This window comes from Trachinotus anak, unplaced genomic scaffold (genome assembly GCF_046630095.1).
Source record: "Trachinotus anak isolate AG129_WGS33_773 ecotype Australia unplaced genomic scaffold, CSIRO_AGI_Tana_v1 ptg000016l, whole genome shotgun sequence".
Lineage (NCBI taxonomy): Eukaryota > Metazoa > Chordata > Actinopteri > Carangiformes > Carangidae > Trachinotus > Trachinotus anak.
This window is the reverse complement of record NW_027273867.1, coordinates 8,643,112-8,664,373: the sequence shown is the minus strand read 5'-3', so window position 1 is coordinate 8,664,373 and position 21,262 is coordinate 8,643,112. Positions and strand designations below refer to the sequence as shown.

Genomic DNA, 21,262 nt, shown 5'->3' with positions numbered 1-21,262 from the left:
TCTCAGGAACATGCAGCAGTAGCCGCAGGGTGAGAAAAGCAGACTACAATCACAGGTCAGCAGTAAGTACAATATAAAAATGTGGGAGGTGATTGCCATCCCAGGGCACTTAGAGGAGTTGCTGAAAATAACAGTAGTAACAAGTGCTGCACAGAACATCAACACAGTCATCCAGGAGTCATCTTGTTCCCAATCATAGCTGTAATAGGTGGTTTGAAGAAAAAAAAATAACCTATTCGCTCACACTTATGCTTAAATAGCACTCTTGAATTTTGTATATATTATTTGAGACTACAGAAATCGGGATAGGATTTGAGTTTTTAGAGAGGTAATTGCATCTGAGCACAACATGGCAGCTATGAATAAGAGGTTTCCTAAAGTGATGAGGCCTGAAGGAGGCTTTAAGTGGCACCAGACAAATGGCAAGAAAACTCTGCCTCTTGACTTTAAGGTATTTTAGTTTCAGAAACCCTTCAGACTGAGGACATAGGGAGAAAAGTTGAAGAAAGTGGACCTTTAAAAAACAGTTTTTTGAATATATCTTTAATTTTCTTGTTTCTGACAACAGTGGTTCATCAGACAAATCAAGCAACGTTTTATCCCATCTTTTTAAAAGAATACAGTTAAAAAAAAATAAAAAGTGCATTGTAGGTTAAGTGTTCATCTTTCAACAAGCCATTTGAAAAATGATTCATTTCTGAAAGAGAAATCACAGATGGCTGAGAAGCTGCCTCACAAGCTGAACAGCAGATTCCACTTTTTATTCTAAATCACTTGTTTAAAAAAAATAGCATAATTAAGAGGCACTGACACATGAACCCTCAGAGCAACGAGTGAATCACTGAAGAGGAGTGTTCTGATATTTCATTTTTTCTGGAAATAAAAAAATCTATCAAACCACCAAGATCCCTTTGACCACAGTGCATAAACTTCCCCTTATCCTAGGAAATGAAAACCTGAGTTTTTTAAGTTCTAAATATTGAGCTCTGCAGAGGTTGAACACTTCAGGTGTTTAAGGCTCACTGGATACTGTCCAGTTTCAGTGTCCAGGCCTGACCAGGGGTATATGGCAGCTCGGGCAGAAGGACAATAAGGCCAGAACCAGGGTGGACTGGGGACCAGGGTAAGGACTGTGGATTTCCCAATAAGGTCACCTGCACATGGGACAAAATTCAGTGATTTAGTGTCTTACCTCACATATACTTGGACTCACATAATCTTCCCTTCTGTGAGTTAATACTGAATAAGCTGGTTGTAAAATTTGATCCAGATGTCAGATATCAGTGTTTCTGTATTTAACAATGTCACTTTTTTTTTTTTTGAGTTTCTAGAAAACACAGTCTCAGTCACTTTACCTTGGTGGCTGCTGATGTTTTGGGTTCCAGCAGTTGCAATGTGGACGTGGAAGGTTTGGTTGTCACGATGGCATACACAGAAGTCCCTTTAGATGTATACCTGGAAGAATGTTGACAGCTGTATCAGTAATCTACATAGAAATGATTGGATCAATCACTTAATAACAGCAGGTATTTAGTTTTATTCAGCATTTAATTCTGCAAATGCTTGGCTGTGCCACAGCACGGCTTCGGAAGGACCCATTAAACTTTAAACTGAGTATGCAAACACTACTTTTAGTCCACCTCTGTCCTCTATACAACAATTGAACATTTCTTACCAGACTGGCACAGTGGCGTTGTCTTTCTGGACTCTCCAGGGTTTAGAAGCATAGATGGCCTCTCCATTGATCTTTAGCCAGGCTCCAACACCCCTGAGCCTCTCCTCAAACACAGGGGGGATCATCCCATCAGCTGTGGGACCCACATTCAGAAGGTAGTTACCTCCCAGAGCCACAGTGCGAACCAGATCCTGTAACGGCAGCATCAGGAAAAGGACAATGACGTCAATAAGTTAGTCATTACAGATGTGGTAACTATGACTCAGTTATAAAATACTACCATCTCATATGCTCACCTTTATGATGGTGGGTAAATCCATCAGTTCACTCAACTCCATGTTCCGCCGGTAACCCCAGGAATAATTGTCCACAGATGTGCACTTCTCCCACTTGTGCTTGGGCAGCTGGCCTGGGGTATACTTGTCTTCACAGTTATAGTAGCCACCATGTTTACAGCCACAGCCAGCTCCCCATCTGTCATTGGTCACAATGGTATCCTAAGGCAAAAGAGATCTGATAAGTACATGCTTCCTTGTTGAAACAATCAACCACTGAATGTCGTGCTTAATAAAAATACAGTGTACAACATTTCTTAGCAGGTATGTATTGCTTCCTCGTCATAAACACACTTACTTTAACAGGACTGTCATTGTAGAGCCAAGCCAGGAACTGGGTGGAGTTCCAGTAGGTGTCAGGTGCTTCCCAGTCTCCATCAGACCAGATCAACTCAGGTCTGTACCTGCAAGGCAAAAGGACAGCAACGGCTCAGACATACTGCCCCCTATGCTGTGCTCTCATAGAGGCACATGCCAATATAACTATGTCTGATTTTATTATGTGCAAGTGGAAAAAAAACATGTCCTGCAAACAGCTGATGCGACAATTTCAGCAGTACAGACCTTACAACCATGTTATAAAGCTCTGGTAGGAGTTTATGCGTCACAAATGCCTGTGTTTTGAATCCATTCTTCTTGTCAGCCAGGTAGAGAGGGTGGAACCACTCATATAAGGAGTTGTAAAGCCCATAGTGCAATGACCTAAAGAAAGAAATTAAAAGCTTTAATTTGTTGTATAAGACAGAATACACTACACTATGCCACCTTTTTCTACCAAATACCTCAACTCAAAGTGTCTACTGCTGATCTGATACCAAAGCTCCATTTTCCCCAAATTTTGGAATTTGACCAGAACAACTATTACTGTTTCCTAACACTCTTTCCTATATTAGACTCTTATATTATATATTTATGTTTATTCTTTATGCACCAAGCAGCTACCCACAAAACCTTTTACTCTGAGCTTTATAACACATGTGAGGACCCACCTGTTGCGCACTGCCTCTCCCAGGTCTCCCACTAGGTCCCTGTGGGGACCAGTGTCAACAGAATTCCAGTTCCAGGAGTATGGAGACCCCCAGTTAGTGAATCCTTCGTGGTGTTTGGCAGTGAGGACGACATATCTGTAATTCAAATAAGATCTTATCTAATGTATGTGTGATGCTGTTTTCAGTGACTCAGAGCAGATGTAGGCAGAATAAAACCGGAAGTGAAGCTTGTCTAGAGAAATTACCTACAGAGACAGACTCACTTTGCACCTGAGGCCTCGAATATGTCCGCCCACTCCGCCGGGTCGAAGAACTGAGCGAGAAACTGAGGCGCAAACTCCGGGTAGCTGAACCCGGGCGGGTAGTTCTTGGTCATGAAGCTCACACACCTCTGGTCCGGAGGCTGCCTGCCCTGCCAGTTCCACCAAAACCACTCGCTGCCAAAGCCGGGAACAGAAAACACCCCCCAGTGGATAAAAATCCCCACTTTGGCCTCGTCGTACCACGAAGGCAGCGGTCTGGCGTCCAAGCTCTCCCAGTCCGCGGTGTACCGAGCCGCCGTTTGAGAAGCGAGCGCCGCGGCGAAGAGGACCAGTGCAAACATAGTCACGGCGGGTGAGTCCACCATTAAACTGCTGCAGGCGTGTGCAGGCGGACGTGCGAGAGGGGAAATGCACTTTTTGTTGTGGACCCGCAAGTGAGTTGCTTCCTGTCATATGACTGTAATCATATGAGTTGTCAGGTGACTATCCCGTTTTTAAATTGCAACTTTATTTAAAAAAAAAACATTGCAAGGACAGACATCTGAGTTATATGTGTATAAAGCTGTTAAAGGCGATGATTACTGTAATATTTTGCTGTTGTCTGTTGTCACACTAAAACATATCAAGTCTAAAAATACTAATCATGTGTAGATTTTTGATTTTATAAAGGCATACTCCTCCCAGGTTGATAAACACCTAAATCCTCGGTGGTATACAGCCTGACTTCATGCACATTGGGCCCTGGCCAATTTCAGACCAAACATCATCTTTGTAAAGTGAATTCGCCATCCCATTTGATTCCTGCAATCACACTCCCACCTCATTCAAATCTGTTATAGTCCTCTGACAGGTGTAACCAGGTAACACCATATTTGGTGTTTCCCCCCGGGGAGATTTTTTTTAGGCATCACAGGAGAATTTCACTAATACTCCAGACCAGCACAAGTGGGAGAAGTATATGGGATATTTCCAGTGATAAATCAGGAACTGAAAGAGTTGAGAGTGGACTGAATATTCATCTAATATCTGTTAATTAAAAAAAAAATGAACTACTTCTTTGTAAACATGCAGCAGTAACCCAGAAGGATACTGATATAAGGAGATAGACTGAGAACTAGCAGGTTTTTTATTGTTTTGAAGGCAATGAAAGAGAGAGAGAGAGAGAGAGAAAGAAAGAAAGACACTGACTCCAATGCAATCTTTATAGGTTTGCCCAGACCTATTTGAATATGGCCCTACAAAGTGACAGGCATATACTAAGGTGAAAAAAAATGGTGAAACCCTATATATTGTATATGCACTGTTTTTGTTGTTGTTTACTTTTATTTTTGTTTTCAATTCTCTGCACCTGAATAGTATATAGTATGCACTCACTGAGCACTTCATGAGGAACACCTGCTTATTCATACAATAATGCAATCAACATCAATGATGTGGGAGCACTGCATGCAAATACAGAACAGGATCATTTAATGTTTACATCAAACATCAGAATTGGGGAAAAACATGGTCTCAGTGACTTCGACCGTGGCACGAACGTTGGTGGTGGATCGGCTAGTTTGAGTGTTTCTGAAACTCCTGATCTCTTGGGATTTTCTCACAGAACAGTCTCTGTTTACTCAGAATGATTGCCAAAGCTAAAATCCAGTGGTTTGAAAGCCACAGCCTCGTGCATCCCTTTTGTGGCCACAGTTTACCATCTTCTAATGGCTACTTCCCAAAGCAAAACTCATCTCAAGCTGCTTTCATGAACATGACAAATGAGCTCAGTTTCCTTCAGTCACCAGATCTGAATCCATAGAGCCCGGGACATTGGCAGCATGAATGTGCAGCAGACAAATCTGCAGAAACTATGTGATACAATCATGTCAACACGGACGAGAATCCCAAAGGAATATGTTTCCAACATCTTGTGTTGTCCTTATCATGGAGAGCTGAGCCTGTTCACAGAGCAAAGAGAGGCCCTGCACAGTATTAGTATTGTGCTCCTAATAAAGGTGTCTGGAGTGTATCTTTTCATGTCTGTATGCACATATTGTTCTGTTCACACACAAACTTTATTTGGAAATAATATGGCGTCATATGAGAAGAAGGCGTCCACTTCTTCTTTTTTTTTTTTTTTTTTACTACACCCCGGTTTTCTAATTGCTGCAGTCAGCCTGCGTGGAGGACTGAGTCTCTGAGTCCGTCTCGTTCTCGTCCCTGCACACCAAGTCCGTGGAGGTCTCAAGCTGTTCCGGGCAGGACGCGTACTCGGCTAAAGCCTCCAGCCCGGCGACGAGAAGCGAGTCCCGCCGCTGATTCCTGCGGGTGTAGCCCAGCCGCTTCAAGGTCCGGCGGGTGGTCGTGAGTGAGATGGGCTTCTCCTGTGCGCTGCTGTTGTACAGAGCCTGGATCTGCTCGCTCGTAGCTTGACTGTTGGCCTCCACCACCTTCTCCATCCGCTTCTCGCCGTTCTCGTCAACGAGTCGCTTCCTGCCACAGGACCCCCGGTGACTGGAGGTTTTCCGCTTCTCGCACCATTCCCGGTAAACCCGAGACACCGCGGTCTTGGAAAATCCCAGCCGCTTCACTGTTTCCGAGATGCTGCAGCCGGCGCTTCTCGCCCCCACGATCATACCCCGCTCAAACTCGCTTAAATCTCGCGATTTCCCCATGTCACCGGTTTTTTTTTTTTCCCCAGACAGGACACACAGCTCAAGGGATGTTTTAAGGAGCACACAGAGATGCTCGTTTTGTGCTGGGGACAAAACAAGTCGTTAAAGGAAAAAAAAAAAAAAAAAAAAAAAAAAGAAAAAAGTTCTTCTTCTGTGGTGTTTTAGCACCTCAGACGCAACGGAGGCTCACTGTCGCCCCCTCAGTTGAATATGTATCGCATCTTCTTTTGCCACATACTTTTCATACACAGTAAAATCTAAATATACAAATACAATGGAGAATAGAGCAACGCCAGTCAGTGTTATTCTCTTCTAAGTCTTGCTGAAAACCATTTCGTGGGAAAATAAATATCATTCCTATGGTGTATGAATATTATAGTGTTTCATCCTTTTTAATATGTTTGATGTACAGCTACTCTTTAATTTTGGAGGAAAATCATCACTATTCTGGCCATTTCACAAATCCACAAGCAAAAATGTCCATATTATATACCTGCAGTATACTATAAATGTATTGTTTACTGTATTGTATTTATTGTAAATTTAATACAAAAACAAGTGCAAAATTACCACAGTGAGGCTGTTCCACAGTCACATACGCAACATACCCATCTGAAACACTATATATTTCTTTTCAGTTCTCAAGGAGCATAACAGAAAATTTGAGAGAGTTATTGAGATCGTTAACAAATCATTTTTTGACAAACCTTTTCAAAACCTCTATCTACAATAACACACAGGTTAAGTGTCTATTTTAACATTGTTAACATTAAAATCATCTTAACAGACATGTCTTTTGAAATTTTGCTGCCTCTCTGATGTTAGGCTACACCCTCCAGTTTCAGAGTCCAGGCATTTCCAGGAGATTCTGGCATAGCAGGCATAAGAATCACCAGTCCAGCAGTTTGTGTCATTGGTGCCCACTTCAGTGGCATTTTAGGATAGTCCAAAAGTGTCACCTGTGAAAAGATGAAAGATGATAGTTTATAACAAATGATGTTAAACTGAATTTAAAAGGTATAGAGTGTAAGGCTTACCTTTGTTGCCACAGATGTCCTTGGTGTTGTAAGATGGAGTAGATCTTTGGGTGGCCAACCAAGGATTATGGCATAAACTGTACTGTTTTTGGCAGTGTACCTACAATGGGAGCAAAAGGTGGTTAAAGCCATCCTACAACAGGCTTTTATATAGCAATAAAACAGAACATGACTTAAAACCCTCAGTCCCACCAGACTTGGTCAGTGCTGTTCTCTGTCTGGATCCTCCAGGGTTTGGAAGCATAGATAGCCTCCCCGTTTATCCCCAACCAGGCACCAAGGCCCCTCAGCCTTTCCTCGAACACTGGGGCAATCATACCATCTGCCATGGGCCCAATGTTCAATAGGTAGTTGCCACCCATTGCCACCACATTCACCATGTCCTGTGGAAAGACGATGTTAGATCAAAGCCAGATCACCGAACAACTAATAACAAAATAACTGGACAAGAATCAGTTGTAGGTCACGACCTACTGTGACCTTTCACCTTAATGATGGAAGGCAGGTCCATGATTTCACTGAGCTTCATGTCTCTTCTGTAGCCCCAGGAACGGCTGTCGATGGACTGGCATTTCTCCCACTTGTGGTCTGGAAGTTCACCTGGTGTGTACCTGTCGGCACAGTTGTAGTAGCCTCCATGTTTGCAGTAGCAGCCATTACCCCACCTGTCATTGGTAACCACCACATCCTGAAGAAATACACGTCAGTGATACGCAACAGTACACCAACATACTCTGCATGAACCAGCCACGTATCATTTATTCTCACTCATCATTTAGATTTAGTGCTGCTACATTTTCTTATTCCCTCATATATCTTGATTAATATATGCAACGTGTCTTTCACCTTGACTGGGCTGTCATTGTAGAGCCAGGCCAGAAACTGGGTGGAGTTCCAGTAGGTATCCGGTGCTGACCAGTCCCCATCGGACCAGATCAGATCAGGTTTGTACGCCATCACAAGGTCCACCAGCTCTGGGAGAGCCTTACGGGCAACAAAATATTGAGTCTTGAATTCAAGGGCTTGATCCAACAAGAAAAGGGGATTGTACCATTCGTACAGAGAGTGGTAAAGACCCAAATGCAGTGATCTGGTGAAAGAAAATCATTAGTGAATATACGAAGCAGCTGTACTCCTTTTTATGTCAACTACTTTCGTAATGCACTCTCAAAACTCTCAACCCACACCCTGTTATAGAGTTTATGAAGATATTAAGTGCTCTTATTGATTAAATCTTGTCATTAAGGATGATTATGGGCATCAATCATTCATCACATCATATCATAAAATTCAAGACACATCTCATATCATAACATTATTGGCATTTTCCCCAGCCTCATGTGCATTTATTAAACTACAGAATATTACAGATCTGCCATAAAGGACAGAAAAATCGGTAAACTGAATCAACGTCCCCCTGATCTACTTACTTCTTCCTGACAGCTGCAGCCAGTTCTCCCACTAGGTCCCGGTGAGGACCAAGGTCCACTGAGTTCCAGTTCCAGGAGCCTTGCGAGGGCCAGTTTGTGAATCCCTCATGGTGTTTGGATGTGAAAACCACGTACCTGTAAAAGCATGTTCACACAAACAGCCACAAACATTTCAGAGACAAGGAAGCGAGTTGTTGTTGTTGTGTTCTGTTAATAGTTTATTATTCAATTATTATTTGTCGAATAATTTAGACCACTGTATACTTATTGTGTCCTGAGTAGCACTGGCTGAAAGCAAGTATATACATGACATTTGCATGTGTGGCTGGTGCTGAGTAAACAGAAACAACAAGAGGGAACCGCTACATTCAAAATCCTACTCAAATGGGAACTGAAAACAACATGTTTTTACACCAGGTCAGCTGGTTTGTAAGCTATCAGGAAGAGATTATGGTCAAGGCCATACCTTGCTCCAGATGCTTTGAATATGTCCGCCCATGTATCCGGGTCAAAGAATTCTGCGTGAAATTGGGTCGCAAAATCCGCGTATTTAAAACCCGGCGGGTAGTTTTTCTCCATAAACTCAACCAGGTCTGCGCGCTTTGTGGTCTTCCACCAGTACCAGAACCACTCACTGAACTGGCCGAAGCCGGGGACAGAGAAGACCCCCCAGTGGACGAAAATCCCGACCTTCGCCTCGTCGAACCACTCGGGCAGAGGTCTCGCATCCAGACTGGCCCAGTTTGGTTCGTAACGCACTGCGCGTCCGGGTCCAGTCACAAGAAGAACAACACCAAGCAGTGAAATCACGCCCGTAGGTCGCATCCGAAGCGGCATGATGACTTGTGAAGAAGATTTTAGTCCTCAAGGGATTAAGAAGCTGTTGTTTATTGCTTCCTCGCCTGACTCGTCAGGTGATTTTACCTGACAAGGTAGGATCCTCCTTGTCAGATGATCCAACTTGTGTGTTCAACAAGTTCAGCCGCTTCGGTAAAGATATTCACGGATGCGAACTTCCCGATTCAGATAAACTAACTAAACGTTGTTGGGGCTCAAACGCAGCCTCTTTCATATCGTGGTCATGTAGACAATGAGCTACAACCCGGTTATTATCAAAACTAGCTTTCCTCGGAGCTCTGCTTCTCTGCTCAGCCGGCTGAGTCGAGTGGCCAGGGACCGTCTACCAAGTGCAATACCGAAAACGCTTACTACACAAATATTTAATAACTTCCGTTTTATAAACTGTAGCGTCGCAAAAAAAAAGACACAACTGAGCTGCTGCCTGTTACACTACACTCAGTTTGGAGAAATGTGCTTTTTCCTAATTTGGGGAATTTTTTTTTTTTTGGGGGGGGGGAATATTATTCAATAACTTACCTGTTATTCAATGTAGTGTCACAAAATCATGTCACTCATTAATAGTTTCCTGTTGGTAATACTACAACCTCCAGTTTGGGGAAATGTGCTTTTAAATAACACTTAATTTGGAAAATTAATTATTTTTATTGGGAATATTATGCAATAACAGGGGAGGTTCCAGATTGTATAATGCCCTGGGAGAACACTCCCTTCAGGGCCCCCCTCAGAAGTGTTGTAGTATTTGTAAGGCTACAACCCAACCCCCACTTAAGGGGAATTGGTTTGCAATGACCTGGTAGATCCTCCACACAAACCTGCAAACACAGTGAGAGTGGGTAGGGGAAGAGTGTAGGGGCTGGATTGAAATTGGGCCAGTCATCCCTTGGTGGAAAACTTCCTACATGAAATAAATGGCTTTAGTAAAATGACAATGTCCATCTGACTTAGATTTGACTCAGTATTTACTCATTAACATGCACTGGTATACACTTTGTAAGGCTATCAGATGCTTCTTTAAGGCAATAGCCTGTAAATTAAATAATATTACCTCAGATTTGCAATTAATAAATAATCATTTTTCCTCTAGTATGGGTTCAATCACTAGAGGGTGACAAACAACAATTTTTGTGTCACAGTGCTGGTGGATCATTTGATGTAAATTTACTGTAAGCCAAGCAGCAAGGAATTTAATTAACCTCCAGATTCAGAAAACTCCAACTGGAAAATGAACACAGAAATGAGATGAAGGACAACCATGTCCAGTTATACATACGACACATTTATTGTAACAATACCCACAGTGGCCCCATCATACCCACAAAGCTATTTTTTTCTGTGAACTGTAATCTGGAATCATCCTACAACTTTGATAGCCACATTGTCTTTAAGTACAACACATACAGGAAAAGTTGGATTTATCAACTGTTCAAAGATGGTCAGGAAAATAAAGGCCACATTCATGGTTTTAACGGACAAACAAACAAACAAACAACACTGAATCTATTTGCTGTCGTCAAATTACAGGAGCACTCTCCCTCCAGCAGTCAAGAGGAATCATTTTGTGTTACAAATGAATCAATAAATAAGTTCATCTTACAGTAATAATTTAACATCAATGACAGTATGGCCACAGTTAACTGTGTTAAGTGGTGGTTTTCTTTACAGAGTACAGTGGGCTACAGATTCACAGTGTGTGGCCTACATCAGTGCAGACAGCCAGCTGCCTTTCAAGCATCTGTTTCTCCACCAAGTCTTCCACTCTGCCAACCTCCACCTCATCTACATCGTCCATAAAACTGGACCAATCTGTACCCCCATCTGCACGTTCCATGGGCTCTGGTTGGCTGGTGGGGTGAACAGGGGCGGAATCATCATGAGTGGTGGTCACGCAGTTGCAGCTGTCGCAGATGCCGAAGCGCCTGAGTCCCGGTGAAACACTGGATCCAGTGAAGGTTCGTCTGCAGCTCTTGCAAGACACTGGCCAATAGTGTCTGTGGACCTGCCGATGGTCAACACAGTGAGAAAGATAGCGGTATGTGAATCATTTTGTAGAGGCAACAACAGCTTTTAGACTATCATACAGTATGTGAGGAATAACAATACAGGAGACCATAGATTGACTGCTCTTATTGTGCTCACTTCAATTCACACAAAACACAAGCAACAGGGAAGAAGAAATTTAACTGCACTTAATTAAAGAATGAGGCGGCTAATTACTGTTTACAACTAACTGCTAGAAATTACTTGGCTTAAAAATGTGTACAAAGCATTATAGCTTAAATATTAATTATACACCGAACAATTCTTGTCAGCCAAGAATGAATCGAAATGAATAATGATTCAATTTTAAATCTTTAACAAGTGAATTCATCTGTACAAGATTTGTTGTTGTTACTGAATAACAACAAATATGTTGGCAACAAGCTCAGCCTTTGCTACTATGCACCCTATACATGAAGTAAGTTTGTTTTCATAAATTCTTAATTAACCTGGGGTAGATTCACTGAGCATTATTAATGCCAGGCTCTTCTTACACAATTTCACTCATTCGCATCTGGAAAACAGTCACAAAATTCCTATCTTCCTCAGTCATTTAAAATGATCATCTCCCAAGTTAGATGACATAATTTTTTCCCGATTTTTCTGCAGTCACAGCTACAGCGAGTTCTTACACTGAGGGCATGACTGCGAAGGTGCTCCTGTCTTGTGAACCTCTTGCCACACATGGGACAAGGGAAAGGCCTCTCTCCTGTGTGACAGCGGATGTGTCTCTTCATGATGCCCTTCTGTTTGGCAGTGTATGGGCAGAATGGGCACTTGTGGAGTTTCACTGGCACTACCAGGCCATCGCCTGCAGGGGGAGAGAGAAGCCAACAGTTCAAATCTACCTCATTGGGACAACACTGCAAAATGTGCAGCCTTACTCCTCTGTCTGATAATTTATTGAATGCAACATAGTATTAGTTACAAGATGTTTCTTTTAAGCCCTTGGGAAAATATGTCACCCTAGGTCATTTACCTGTGTCCTCTCCAAGCCAGTCCGACTGGATCTCCATGATAGATGATCCCACAAACCCTAAACTCTCATCCATTCTGCCTCCACCAGTGCTGCTACCAAGTCCTTGGTTAAAGCGCTGCCCCACTCTGTCCCCCAGAGGACTGGGGCCTTCACCTCTGGCCAGCATCTCCATCAGCTGCCTGGCATTAAAAGAAGGGCTGTATCCCAGGGGGGAACGCTCGTTGGAGGGAGAGGGACTTGGGGGAAGTAGCCTGCTATGATGAGGATTATGCAGAGAGGGCCCAGGATATGAGGCAAGGTCTTTGGTGTCAGGGGACTCCATAAGCTCCTCATCAGGGTCATACTCTATCTTGGGGTTCACTAACTCTGGAGTCAAAGCAGAGGATGAAGAGGATGAGAGGTTTGTCTGATCCATGTGTCCCTTCTGTCCTTCACTACCAGACGCAAACTCCTCCCTGGAATGGTAATTGCTGCCCATGTCCCTGCTAGTGCCTGGAGGGGTTGCAACAGGGATAGACAAGGGGGTTCTAGCCGAGGTCACAGGCTCCGGACCTAGACCTGACCCTCTGTCCGCCTCTGCAACCTGTGAATGAGGCTCTGCAGTCCCTGCAGCACTGGAGATGGCAACAGTTGGAGTGCCACTGTCTGCAGGACCCATCCCTCCATCCTGTCCCTGGCCCTCCTTCTCCGTGTTCCTCTCCTTCTCCTTGTTGCATATTTCCAAAGATGAGCGAATGTATCCTTTACAGAAGTTCACGAGATCTGTCATCTGCAGGTAGCTGGCTGCTGACATCACCTCAATGACATTACTTCTGTTTAAAGCCAAGCGGCCAGAGTAGAGGAAGTCCAGGATAATTGAGAAAGCATCAGCTGTTACAATGTCCAGTGATGCTGTGCTGTAGCGCTGGCCACTGTCCTGAAAAGAGATATATGACAGACAAAATCAGGACCTGATTTATTTTACATATGTCCAATATTCTTCTTACCTACTTTTAATGGAAAATTATTATTTTTTTAATTTTATGGCATCAGAGTATATCATTCAAAATAAAAAATACAATATGTTGGCCAGATCATGACATTTGTTTCTAAGATCTTACACTTTTTCCTGCCACTACTGAAGAAAATAAAACTCTGGAAAGGACTTATATCAGCCTCTCTCACCTGCAGATAGTGAACCAGAAGAGCCCGGAAATATCCACTCCCAGCAAACAACACATTACGATGGGCCTTGAAAACACGGCCCTCAACAAGGATGCTGCAGTCACAGAAGAAGTCCCGCTTACGCTGCTCATTGAGCTCGAACAGCAGTTTGGGCAGGTAGCAGGGCACCTCCATGTCTACGCCTCAGTGAAGCCTGACAGAGAGAGGACATAGAAGGGTGTGTCACTTTGAACAGGGAACAGCAACAGGTCAATATTGGACTTTTTGGTTCTGTAAACAACAAATCTTGTGTGACACTTGACTTCAGTCTTCTTGTTTAGGTGGCAATAAAGCATACAAATATAACTGTCACACTGCTAAGTCAACATGGGCCACAGGGAGAGAAGGACGCCTTCACCAATGAGGTAACATTGCTATTACTACGTATTAAGGTTGTACAGTGTTTTAATCACTGAGATTAGGCAACGTTTAATATCATAAAACACTCAGTGTATTTTAAGTGTCTGAGATTTAAACGTACAAAAGTTCAGATAAATAAGCATATGTCTGACAGAGGAAATGAAAAGAGAAGGCAACAGCTAAACAGTCCTTCTTCGTATTTGCTGGCAAGCCAGCTTGTGTGGCTAGCACCGAGCAGCTAACGTTAGTTGCAGATATTAAAAAACAGCTGACTAACTACATAGACTGCCCTTTACGAGGAATGCTAACACATAGTGAGATGAAAAAAAAGACATGTTATCGTCTCACCTGTCTAAAAACGCGTCAGAATGTCACAAAAACTTTATTAAAACACAAAAATAGTGATTTGCGAGGCTCATTGCCCTGTGTTGACGTTAGCCAACAACTTCCGTTTTCTTCTTCTACGCTCGGTTTACTGGTAGATCGCAAACAACTTTGAGGTGCACACCGCCACCTACTGTACATGTGTGTGTAACACAACGTCACCTTATCCCTCAATTCAAACCACCACCACCACTGTAAAGTAAAGGGTGTATTCCTGGTTACCCCCCTCTACCTCTGCATCTATTCCCAGCATCCCCATCAGACCCTTGTCCCCTGGGGTCGTTGTACCTTAGTTGGTGGCTGCAAGACACTAATGCAAATCGACTGAATCCAAAGAGAGTTTAAAAACTGCGCATCACGTACCTGATGTGAGAAATTATCTTAGACGATGTTCCACTCAACTGTGATCAACAAAACAAAAATGACAGCATAAAATAACAGATACGAGTGCTGTTTTCAGGTGGCTGAGTGCAATCACATTTCTCTGCTGTAATCCTACAATACATCTCCAAATGAAGGGCAAAAATGTACAAATTAAATATAGATATAGATATATTAGAGAAGAGATTCATTTAGAGTAGAAAAATATAAACAGCTGCATTCATTTGTGATGAAATTAAAAAAAAAAAACACACGCATATTACACAGGCTTCCTCCACTTGTGTCGCCTGACTTTTTCTTCACTTCAGAGCAAAACGTTTTATCATTGAGCCGTTTAAAGAATAACTTTATTTACCTTCTTTATATTATAAATGATGTACATGGAGGTAATTATTTGTGATGATGATTTTTTTTGACATCAAATTATTTTCTTCACATAAAAAGTGAGACTGTAACTTTTGCCGAGCATTTGGGGTCACAGCATCCTCTGTGACCACAAATGGCAATTACAGGATGATGGTGCCTTAAATTCTGTTTGGCTCTGAGTCTGAGTTAGCTTTGCCCTGACTGAATTCACTCACCCGTCGGCAGGAGTCACAACCCAAGCTGCAGCCACAGGCAGTTAGTGAGTTGCCCACAGTTTGTGAAGTTGATCTTCACACACCGTGGAGTACAGTCTGGTCACTGCTAGTAAGTGGCGTCTCTCTGCTGATTGCCAGCCAGGTTACATGTGAACGAGATGACAAGCAAACAAATGACTGCACCAATGAATTGCATAATTTATCAGAGGGTCTGATAAATAAATGTGGTTACTATTAGTGCTAACATTGGCATTAACACTAGACTGTGAGTTAGTTTGTGTAACTTAGTGTTACGCATGTTTTCAGAGAATAAAACTCCAAACATCAGTTTACTTTTTGTAGCATTCGAACAGTAAGATTTTAAATCAGACCCACAAACAACAACGACAAAAAAAAATTCCACACAAACTGCCACTTCAGCACAGTAACCAATACGGAGTAGAAATCAGTGTTAGAAGTTGTATTACTGCTTAAATGAAGCAGATACCATCTCTGAGCCTGTAAGCAATAAACCAAATTATTGCTTGGTTTCATTCTATCCTGTTATTGTTGGACCAAGGGTTATTCTTGTTTTGCTCCTTGGTTTCTCACTTTCTTTTTTGGCCCCATGACCCTCTGCCAATCTTTCTCTTTTCTTCCTAGTTGTACTCTGCCCTGGAAGGTGGTGGTTCTTCCATTTCCCCCAACATGTTTGTTGTGGTATCCTTCTTTTTTTTGTTCTTTTTATGTTTTATGGTGGCTGGCAAACTATGAAGTGACTCTGTACTGCCACCTACTGCTTTAGAGTGTGTCACTGATGTCTTTGCTTTTACATTAAACCTTTGTCTATACCTTGTTGCTTGGGGACACATATGATGGTATCTCTTAACTGGCACAACCGCAAAATGGTCTTACCCGACCATAGAGTAGTAATAGAGTAATAGTAATAGAGAGTAATAGTGGCTTTGGTACAGTATTTGTAAGTCTTTGAAATCTACCTTTTGTTTTTTTCTGAGAAAGAATTTATTTATTGTACATTTAAATGTTACATATTCTTGTTTTAACTACTATCAAATTTGAGTTATGTCTGTCTTTTTCCATTGCAGCAGCTCATCAACAGAAATGATGACAATGATGATGATGGTGATGATGTTTTGGGGGAACAACCTCAAAGTGTCACACAACTGCGCATACCAAGTCCAGCATGTTGCTGCACAACCACAGGCGGCTCGCGCTTGCCCACAATGTCTACTCAAGAATACTTGTTTATTTGCCTTCCATCCCAGAGAGAAAATAGTTCCTTTTTTTATTTTTGGACATAGCAAGGGTAAACAAGTAGTTCCCTAAGAACTGCGCCACACCCTCTCAGCATAATCCACAGCTCTTAGAAGTGTTTTTTACGCTGATGGGTGCCGACCAGGCGACTTATTTGTTTCAGATATTTTCCCATGGCAAACGGGGACAACACAAAGGCTTCGTGGTGGCCTGGAGAAACCACAGAGTAGGCGTACATGAGCCTCCATACTCACCCTCTTTTGAAAATGAAATTTATGGCACCTCATAAAAGCCCGATTCATGCTTATAAGCACTAAATATAAACTAGTATAAACCAGCAGCGTTTGACACAGTCCTTGTAAACTTGACCTGATGGAGCGCTGTGTCCGGCTAAGGGCAGGCCAACCGTCGGCTGACCCAGCTGCCCGGCCCTAACACGAGTCTGTCCCAAAACAAAGCTGAAATGGGTTCAACTCTGAAGTAGCTTTGGTTCCTGACCTTCTTCTCGCTCTGACTCAGGGAAACACAAGGCCTTTGTTTTGGTCATGTGTTGACATAAGGGCAGGAAACTCCCTCTCCACAGACCTTTCACAGCCAAGCCATCGCACTGGAGTTTCTACAGTACTGCCCTATCTATGTGGCAGTTTAATGCTGGTTTACACCCAGCAGCCCCTTAGGAACAAATTCATGATTTATCACTTGGTTTTTGGCTAACGCCTATGATTATGATGACGTATGATTCAGTGATTGAAACTCATTCTAAAAAGTAAATAGACGTAGCAGTGGCTGTTATGTAAGGCTACATCTAGATTGGAGACCTCACTCATTGTGTGTGCTAGCCACTCTGAGACCCATGGCTGGCACAGAGGGCTCCAGCAGCACCCCTCTGGGTCCCTGTGGTCTGCGCCTCAGCACATAACAGCCACTTAGGCCGGCATTTTCCCAGGCTGAGACAACACACCACGGTGGCAGCGCGAGCCACAGAGAGGGCCTGATTATAGAGTAGGGACAATGGAGGGAGAGAGAGCCGGGGACCGTGGTGGCATTTTCCATCTCCGCCACTGTCTCCTGGGGGGACCAAGTATGTGCCGTGAAACGTTTGAATTATCCCAGAATCTCTGGAATTCAGACAGAGGCACCGCGGAGAGGACCCTCGACCGGGGATCAAAGAGCTTTGAGAGGAGTGCGGTGGACTGGTGGTGAAGTCGAGTACATAAGGGAGCATGAGTGTGTGTGTGTGTCTGTGTGTGTGCGTATGTGTTTCAGAAAACTGACTTGAAAAAGATAAAGACAATGTTTGAGTTTGAGTCATATTTTCTTTTATGGCTACATGTCAAAGATGTTTTAAAAAAAAAACATGTTTGACTTCTGAGGAGGCAGTGATTATTGAGCAATGAAATACAGGCATGTGGTGACAGTGTGTGTGTCTGTGTGTGTGTGTGTGTGTGTGTGTGTGTGTGTGTTGCTGTGCTTTTATCCCTCATGGGATCAGATAATGCAATCATAGCCAATCATTGGGAGTCTAATACAGCGGGCGCCCCTCTTCAGTTTGGAGACGCCACTTTCCTCTGTGGTGACAGAGGAAGAGGAAGAGAAAAGCGAGAGGGGGAACCTCGTCTCTCTCTTTCTGTCTATCTCTCTCTGTAATTATCACTTAATGTTCTTCAGTGATCTGGAGACGTCTGTCTCTTGCTTAGTCCTTTCTTCTCTCGCTGGAGAGGAAATGTATCACAGTCTGAAATAAATCTGCCAGCCTTTATATTATTGTATATTTAGCACCAGAGCAGAGTAGTAAATGGAGCCATCCCAGACCGCAGGCTTCCGGTAGCGCCGGGCCTCAGCTCTGGCTGGCTGTCTTTGCCACAGCCAAGTACAAAGATCAAAGCATCCTGTACAGCTAACTAGTCGTCTTCCAGCATTGACCTCAAGCAAGTTCTCATGTCTGAGAAACACAGCGTGTGTTTGTGCCTGAGCTATGTGTAGAGTGTATCAGTTTTGCAACATCTGTCATGTGTAGGTTTCTGAATGCGTGTATTTATGTCTGTCTACATCCATGTGGTGTGTGTCAAGCTTTGTCATGGCACTGTGTTGTGTTTGTTTGATGTCAAAACAGACAATATTGTGGTTCCATTAAAAAATGTACAAAGCGGTGGCCTGAGAAGTTGTGTCATGGCGGTCAATGAGCACAATCAGCTTCACATATGATCTGATGTATTTTACTCATTCATTACACTCAGACACCAGTGGTAATCTTGCAGTTGCCAGCGGGTAAGAGGGAAACTTAACTAATTAAATCAACTGAATTCAACTACTTCTAATGTGATTAACTACACCCAGAGCTTTTTGTTAAAGAGGAAAACAGCCAAATTGCAATGTTTTGTAAATTTACAATGACCAGTGAGCTGCCCAACATAGTCTGTGGCAACACATTAATATCACAGTTGCAACTGCGTTAGCAAGTGAGCAGAGAGGTTAAAATAACCAGATAAAAATAACCAATAAACAAATAATTAGCTAGAGGTAACAATATAGTAGCTGAAATAGCAAGCTAAAAGTGATGCTAAAAGTAATACTGCACAGTTGTAAATGTTACAGAGAAGGGAGCTATTTGTACGTTTTCCTGCTACTGAACATGGTTTCTCGCCAGGAGCAGGCGCTGGTGATTGTTGCTTGACAGGAGCTTCGGACATTGTTGTCCTTACAATACAATACGCCCTCTGAGCAGCGCTACGTCAGATTGGAGGCTACTGTGAGTTGCTATCAGAAAGTGACAAGACCAGGGCTAGCTGGTTAGCATGCTAACTTGAGTAGAGGAGAAGATGTGATAGAGACAAGAGTTAAATTTGTATTGCTTTCCACCACTGGACAGCTCGTAACAAGTAAAGGAAGGAGATTTGATGCTGAACTTAAAACATTTTGTCTAGTAAACAGCTGTTAATGCTAAATGAGCTATGTAGCAATGGCAAAACTAAGTAGCTTCTCTAAAGTAATTGATAAACAGCTGAAATAGCTACAGTGAATGAACTGATTGAAATAGTTTGCTGAAAGTAGTGAATTAAAGGGAAGAAACAGAAGGCTGAAAGTAACAGACATACAGCTGAAATAGTCAGCAAAAAGGAATAATCAAACAGTTAAACCAGAGGTAGTGAAGCAACAGTGAATTTATTTTGCCACTCCAGCTGGTGTGCAAATCCTAACTCAGTAACCTAAACGTTGACAATTAAGTTGTATGAAAAAGGAAAAATACTGAAAATATGTACTTTTCTTTAGCATTATCCATTTATAAGAACATATTTGGAATGAGACAGGTGAGGTTGATGAAGAGGTACTTGGGTTTGTCTGATAGGGCTGTGGTTGTACATCAGACATAAAAGCTTTGGAACCACTGTAATCTATTCAAGATATGGACATATCCCCTTTTCATAGTTTATAGATCAGCTGAACTGTTCCAGTTTTACTGGAAACAGTTTTTTGTGTTAGTAAAAATAATGCTGACAAATCCATATTTAGTGATCACAGCATCTTTCATTTCAGTTCTAGTCATATTTAATAACAAATGGCTCTATCAGGACCAATAAAAGTGATACCAACTCCCTCAGGAAATGAAAATGATGTTCATTATTACCCTCAGCCTTCCTCCATCAAAGTCTTCTTTTCTTTCCCTGCACACTCACTCTAATCCCCTTCTGGGAACACTAAAAATTACCCAGCAGTGCGGTGGCGGCAAGTTTTTATGCCGGTTTTTAAGGGCTTATGCCTGCTCTTCCGAGCTGCCGTCAGAACAAGGTGTCAGCAGGATGCCTCCATGATAAGGCCGTAATCTGAGGTGTAAAGTTATAAGAGGGATTTGGGAAAGTGAGAGGGTGTCAGAGAGCTGCGGCCTAGGGTATTCAGGGCAGCATAAAACAGGGATTATGACTCCGTGAGAGCTCCTCTGAACCAATCTTGAATTCAATTTATCTAATTCTCTGAATTTCAAAATGACTGAGGAACAGATGCATATGTTTCCTGTTTTGAGTGCATCCTTGCCATGTACAGTTTACTTTCCTTTCAGAATTGCCAGTGTCTCCACTGTACGCCTTTTCTCCAGTCACTGACAAAAATAGAAAGCTGATCGAGGAATTAAGCATCACGTGGCTCCGTGCAATAAAAATGAGTCTCCTCCATAAACTTGAATGATAGTCAGCTTGAGCAAAACTAGTTTTACCGTGGCTAATATTAGCTGAGTCTTAAAACCCCCAGTCATCAAATCAGGCACAGTTGCATGCATGGCTGAGGGGACAGAGTGGATTAGCCCTGAACTCTTTCATTTTTCACTTTCCCCTTCTTCTCCTCGTCTTTCGCTGCAGCTCATAAAAGATTGCGTCCTGTGTGTGATGTGGTGGAGGAGTGCAGTCAGAATGAACTGATTACGGACGAGGGCCGGCGTGCCTTTGAGTCATGGCACCGAGCGACATTCTTCAGGCACTTAAAAATAGTAACAGTTGGGTTTTTTTTAAGGTTTGTTTTTCTCATTGGAGGACTTTGGGGCATCCTGGCTTTTTTGGAGACTGGAATCATAACCAGATTCTTTTTTTTCTTCACCCCTCCTCCTCCTTCTCCTCCTCCTCCTCTTTTCTTTCATTTTGTTATTGGGAGTTTGTTTAATCTTGTGAAGAAAATTGGCTTAGCGTGGGAAAGGCAGAATTCTTTTGGGGATAGGTTTTGTTGTTTTAGAGTTGTGCACATTGTTTTGTTGGGGTTTTTTTTTTTCAGTGCAGGAAGAAAAAGTGCCAGTTTGTGCCAAAACCTCATGAAGTACAGATAAAAAGGAGCTGAGTGAGAGGGAGGCCACAA

General features: G+C 42.7%; 3 protein-coding genes and 1 long non-coding RNA gene across 4 annotated transcripts; 1 reads left to right on the top strand and 3 right to left on the bottom strand.

Moving 5' to 3' along the window:
* Positions 1–519: 519 nt before the first annotated feature.
* On the bottom strand, positions 520–3,707 carry LOC139633569 (tissue alpha-L-fucosidase-like). Its single transcript, XM_071499315.1, has 8 exons — positions 3,263–3,707; positions 3,000–3,134; positions 2,575–2,712; positions 2,309–2,414; positions 1,972–2,172; positions 1,676–1,866; positions 1,356–1,455; positions 520–1,154 (listed from the first exon to the last, which is right to left on the bottom strand). Exons 1-8 carry the CDS (start codon positions 3,625–3,627, stop codon positions 1,020–1,022), a joined length of 1,371 nt encoding a protein of 456 aa, XP_071355416.1. The 5' UTR covers positions 3,628–3,707; the 3' UTR covers positions 520–1,019.
* Positions 3,708–6,431: 2,724 nt separating this feature from the next.
* On the bottom strand, positions 6,432–9,626 carry LOC139633568 (tissue alpha-L-fucosidase-like). The gene is made up of 7 exons (XM_071499314.1): positions 8,853–9,626; positions 8,387–8,521; positions 7,803–8,046; positions 7,444–7,644; positions 7,149–7,339; positions 6,957–7,056; positions 6,432–6,878 (listed from the first exon to the last, which is right to left on the bottom strand). The coding sequence occupies exons 1-7, from the start codon at positions 9,221–9,223 to the stop codon at positions 6,741–6,743; spliced, it is 1,380 nt and encodes a 459-aa protein (XP_071355415.1). The 5' UTR covers positions 9,224–9,626; the 3' UTR covers positions 6,432–6,740.
* An 876-nt stretch (positions 9,627–10,502) lies between these two features.
* Positions 10,503–13,601, bottom strand: zbtb8b (zinc finger and BTB domain containing 8B). The gene is made up of 4 exons (XM_071499313.1): positions 13,428–13,601; positions 12,264–13,179; positions 11,917–12,095; positions 10,503–11,243 (listed from the first exon to the last, which is right to left on the bottom strand). Exons 1-4 carry the CDS (start codon positions 13,599–13,601, stop codon positions 10,929–10,931), a joined length of 1,584 nt encoding a protein of 527 aa, XP_071355414.1. The 3' UTR covers positions 10,503–10,928.
* LOC139633570 (uncharacterized) lies at positions 13,518–21,262 on the top strand. The gene is made up of 3 exons (XR_011693783.1): positions 13,518–13,644; positions 13,748–13,831; positions 15,815–21,262. It is a non-coding gene; the product is annotated as an uncharacterized lncRNA (long non-coding RNA).

What these genes read in the sequence shown, in the direction of transcription:
- LOC139633569 (XM_071499315.1), bottom strand. Translation starts at nt 3,627, where the DNA reads ATGGTGGACTCACCCGCCGTGACTATGTTTGCACTGGTCCTCTTCGCC. An exon ending in ACAATGACAGTCCTGTTAAA is followed by an intron (nt 2,173 to 2,308) that starts GTAAGTGTGTTT and finishes CTTTTGCCTTAG; the next exon opens with GATACCATTGTGACCAATGA. An exon ending in AAACATCAGCAGCCACCAAG is followed by an intron (nt 1,155 to 1,355) that starts GTAAAGTGACTG and finishes TCCCATGTGCAG; the next exon opens with GTGACCTTATTGGGAAATCC.
- zbtb8b (XM_071499313.1), bottom strand. Translation starts at nt 13,601, where the DNA reads ATGGAGGTGCCCTGCTACCTGCCCAAACTGCTGTTCGAGCTCAATGAG. An exon ending in TTCTGGTTCACTATCTGCAG is followed by an intron (nt 13,180 to 13,427) that starts GTGAGAGAGGCT and finishes ATCTCTTTTCAG; the next exon opens with GACAGTGGCCAGCGCTACAG. An exon ending in TTCGCAGTCATGCCCTCAGT is followed by an intron (nt 11,244 to 11,916) that starts GTAAGAACTCGC and finishes GACCATCGGCAG; the next exon opens with GTCCACAGACACTATTGGCC.
- LOC139633568 (XM_071499314.1), bottom strand. Translation starts at nt 9,223, where the DNA reads ATGCCGCTTCGGATGCGACCTACGGGCGTGATTTCACTGCTTGGTGTT. An exon ending in ACAATGACAGCCCAGTCAAG is followed by an intron (nt 7,645 to 7,802) that starts GTGAAAGACACG and finishes GTATTTCTTCAG; the next exon opens with GATGTGGTGGTTACCAATGA. An exon ending in ACCTGCCTTCCATCATTAAG is followed by an intron (nt 7,340 to 7,443) that starts GTGAAAGGTCAC and finishes GTCTTTCCACAG; the next exon opens with GACATGGTGAATGTGGTGGC.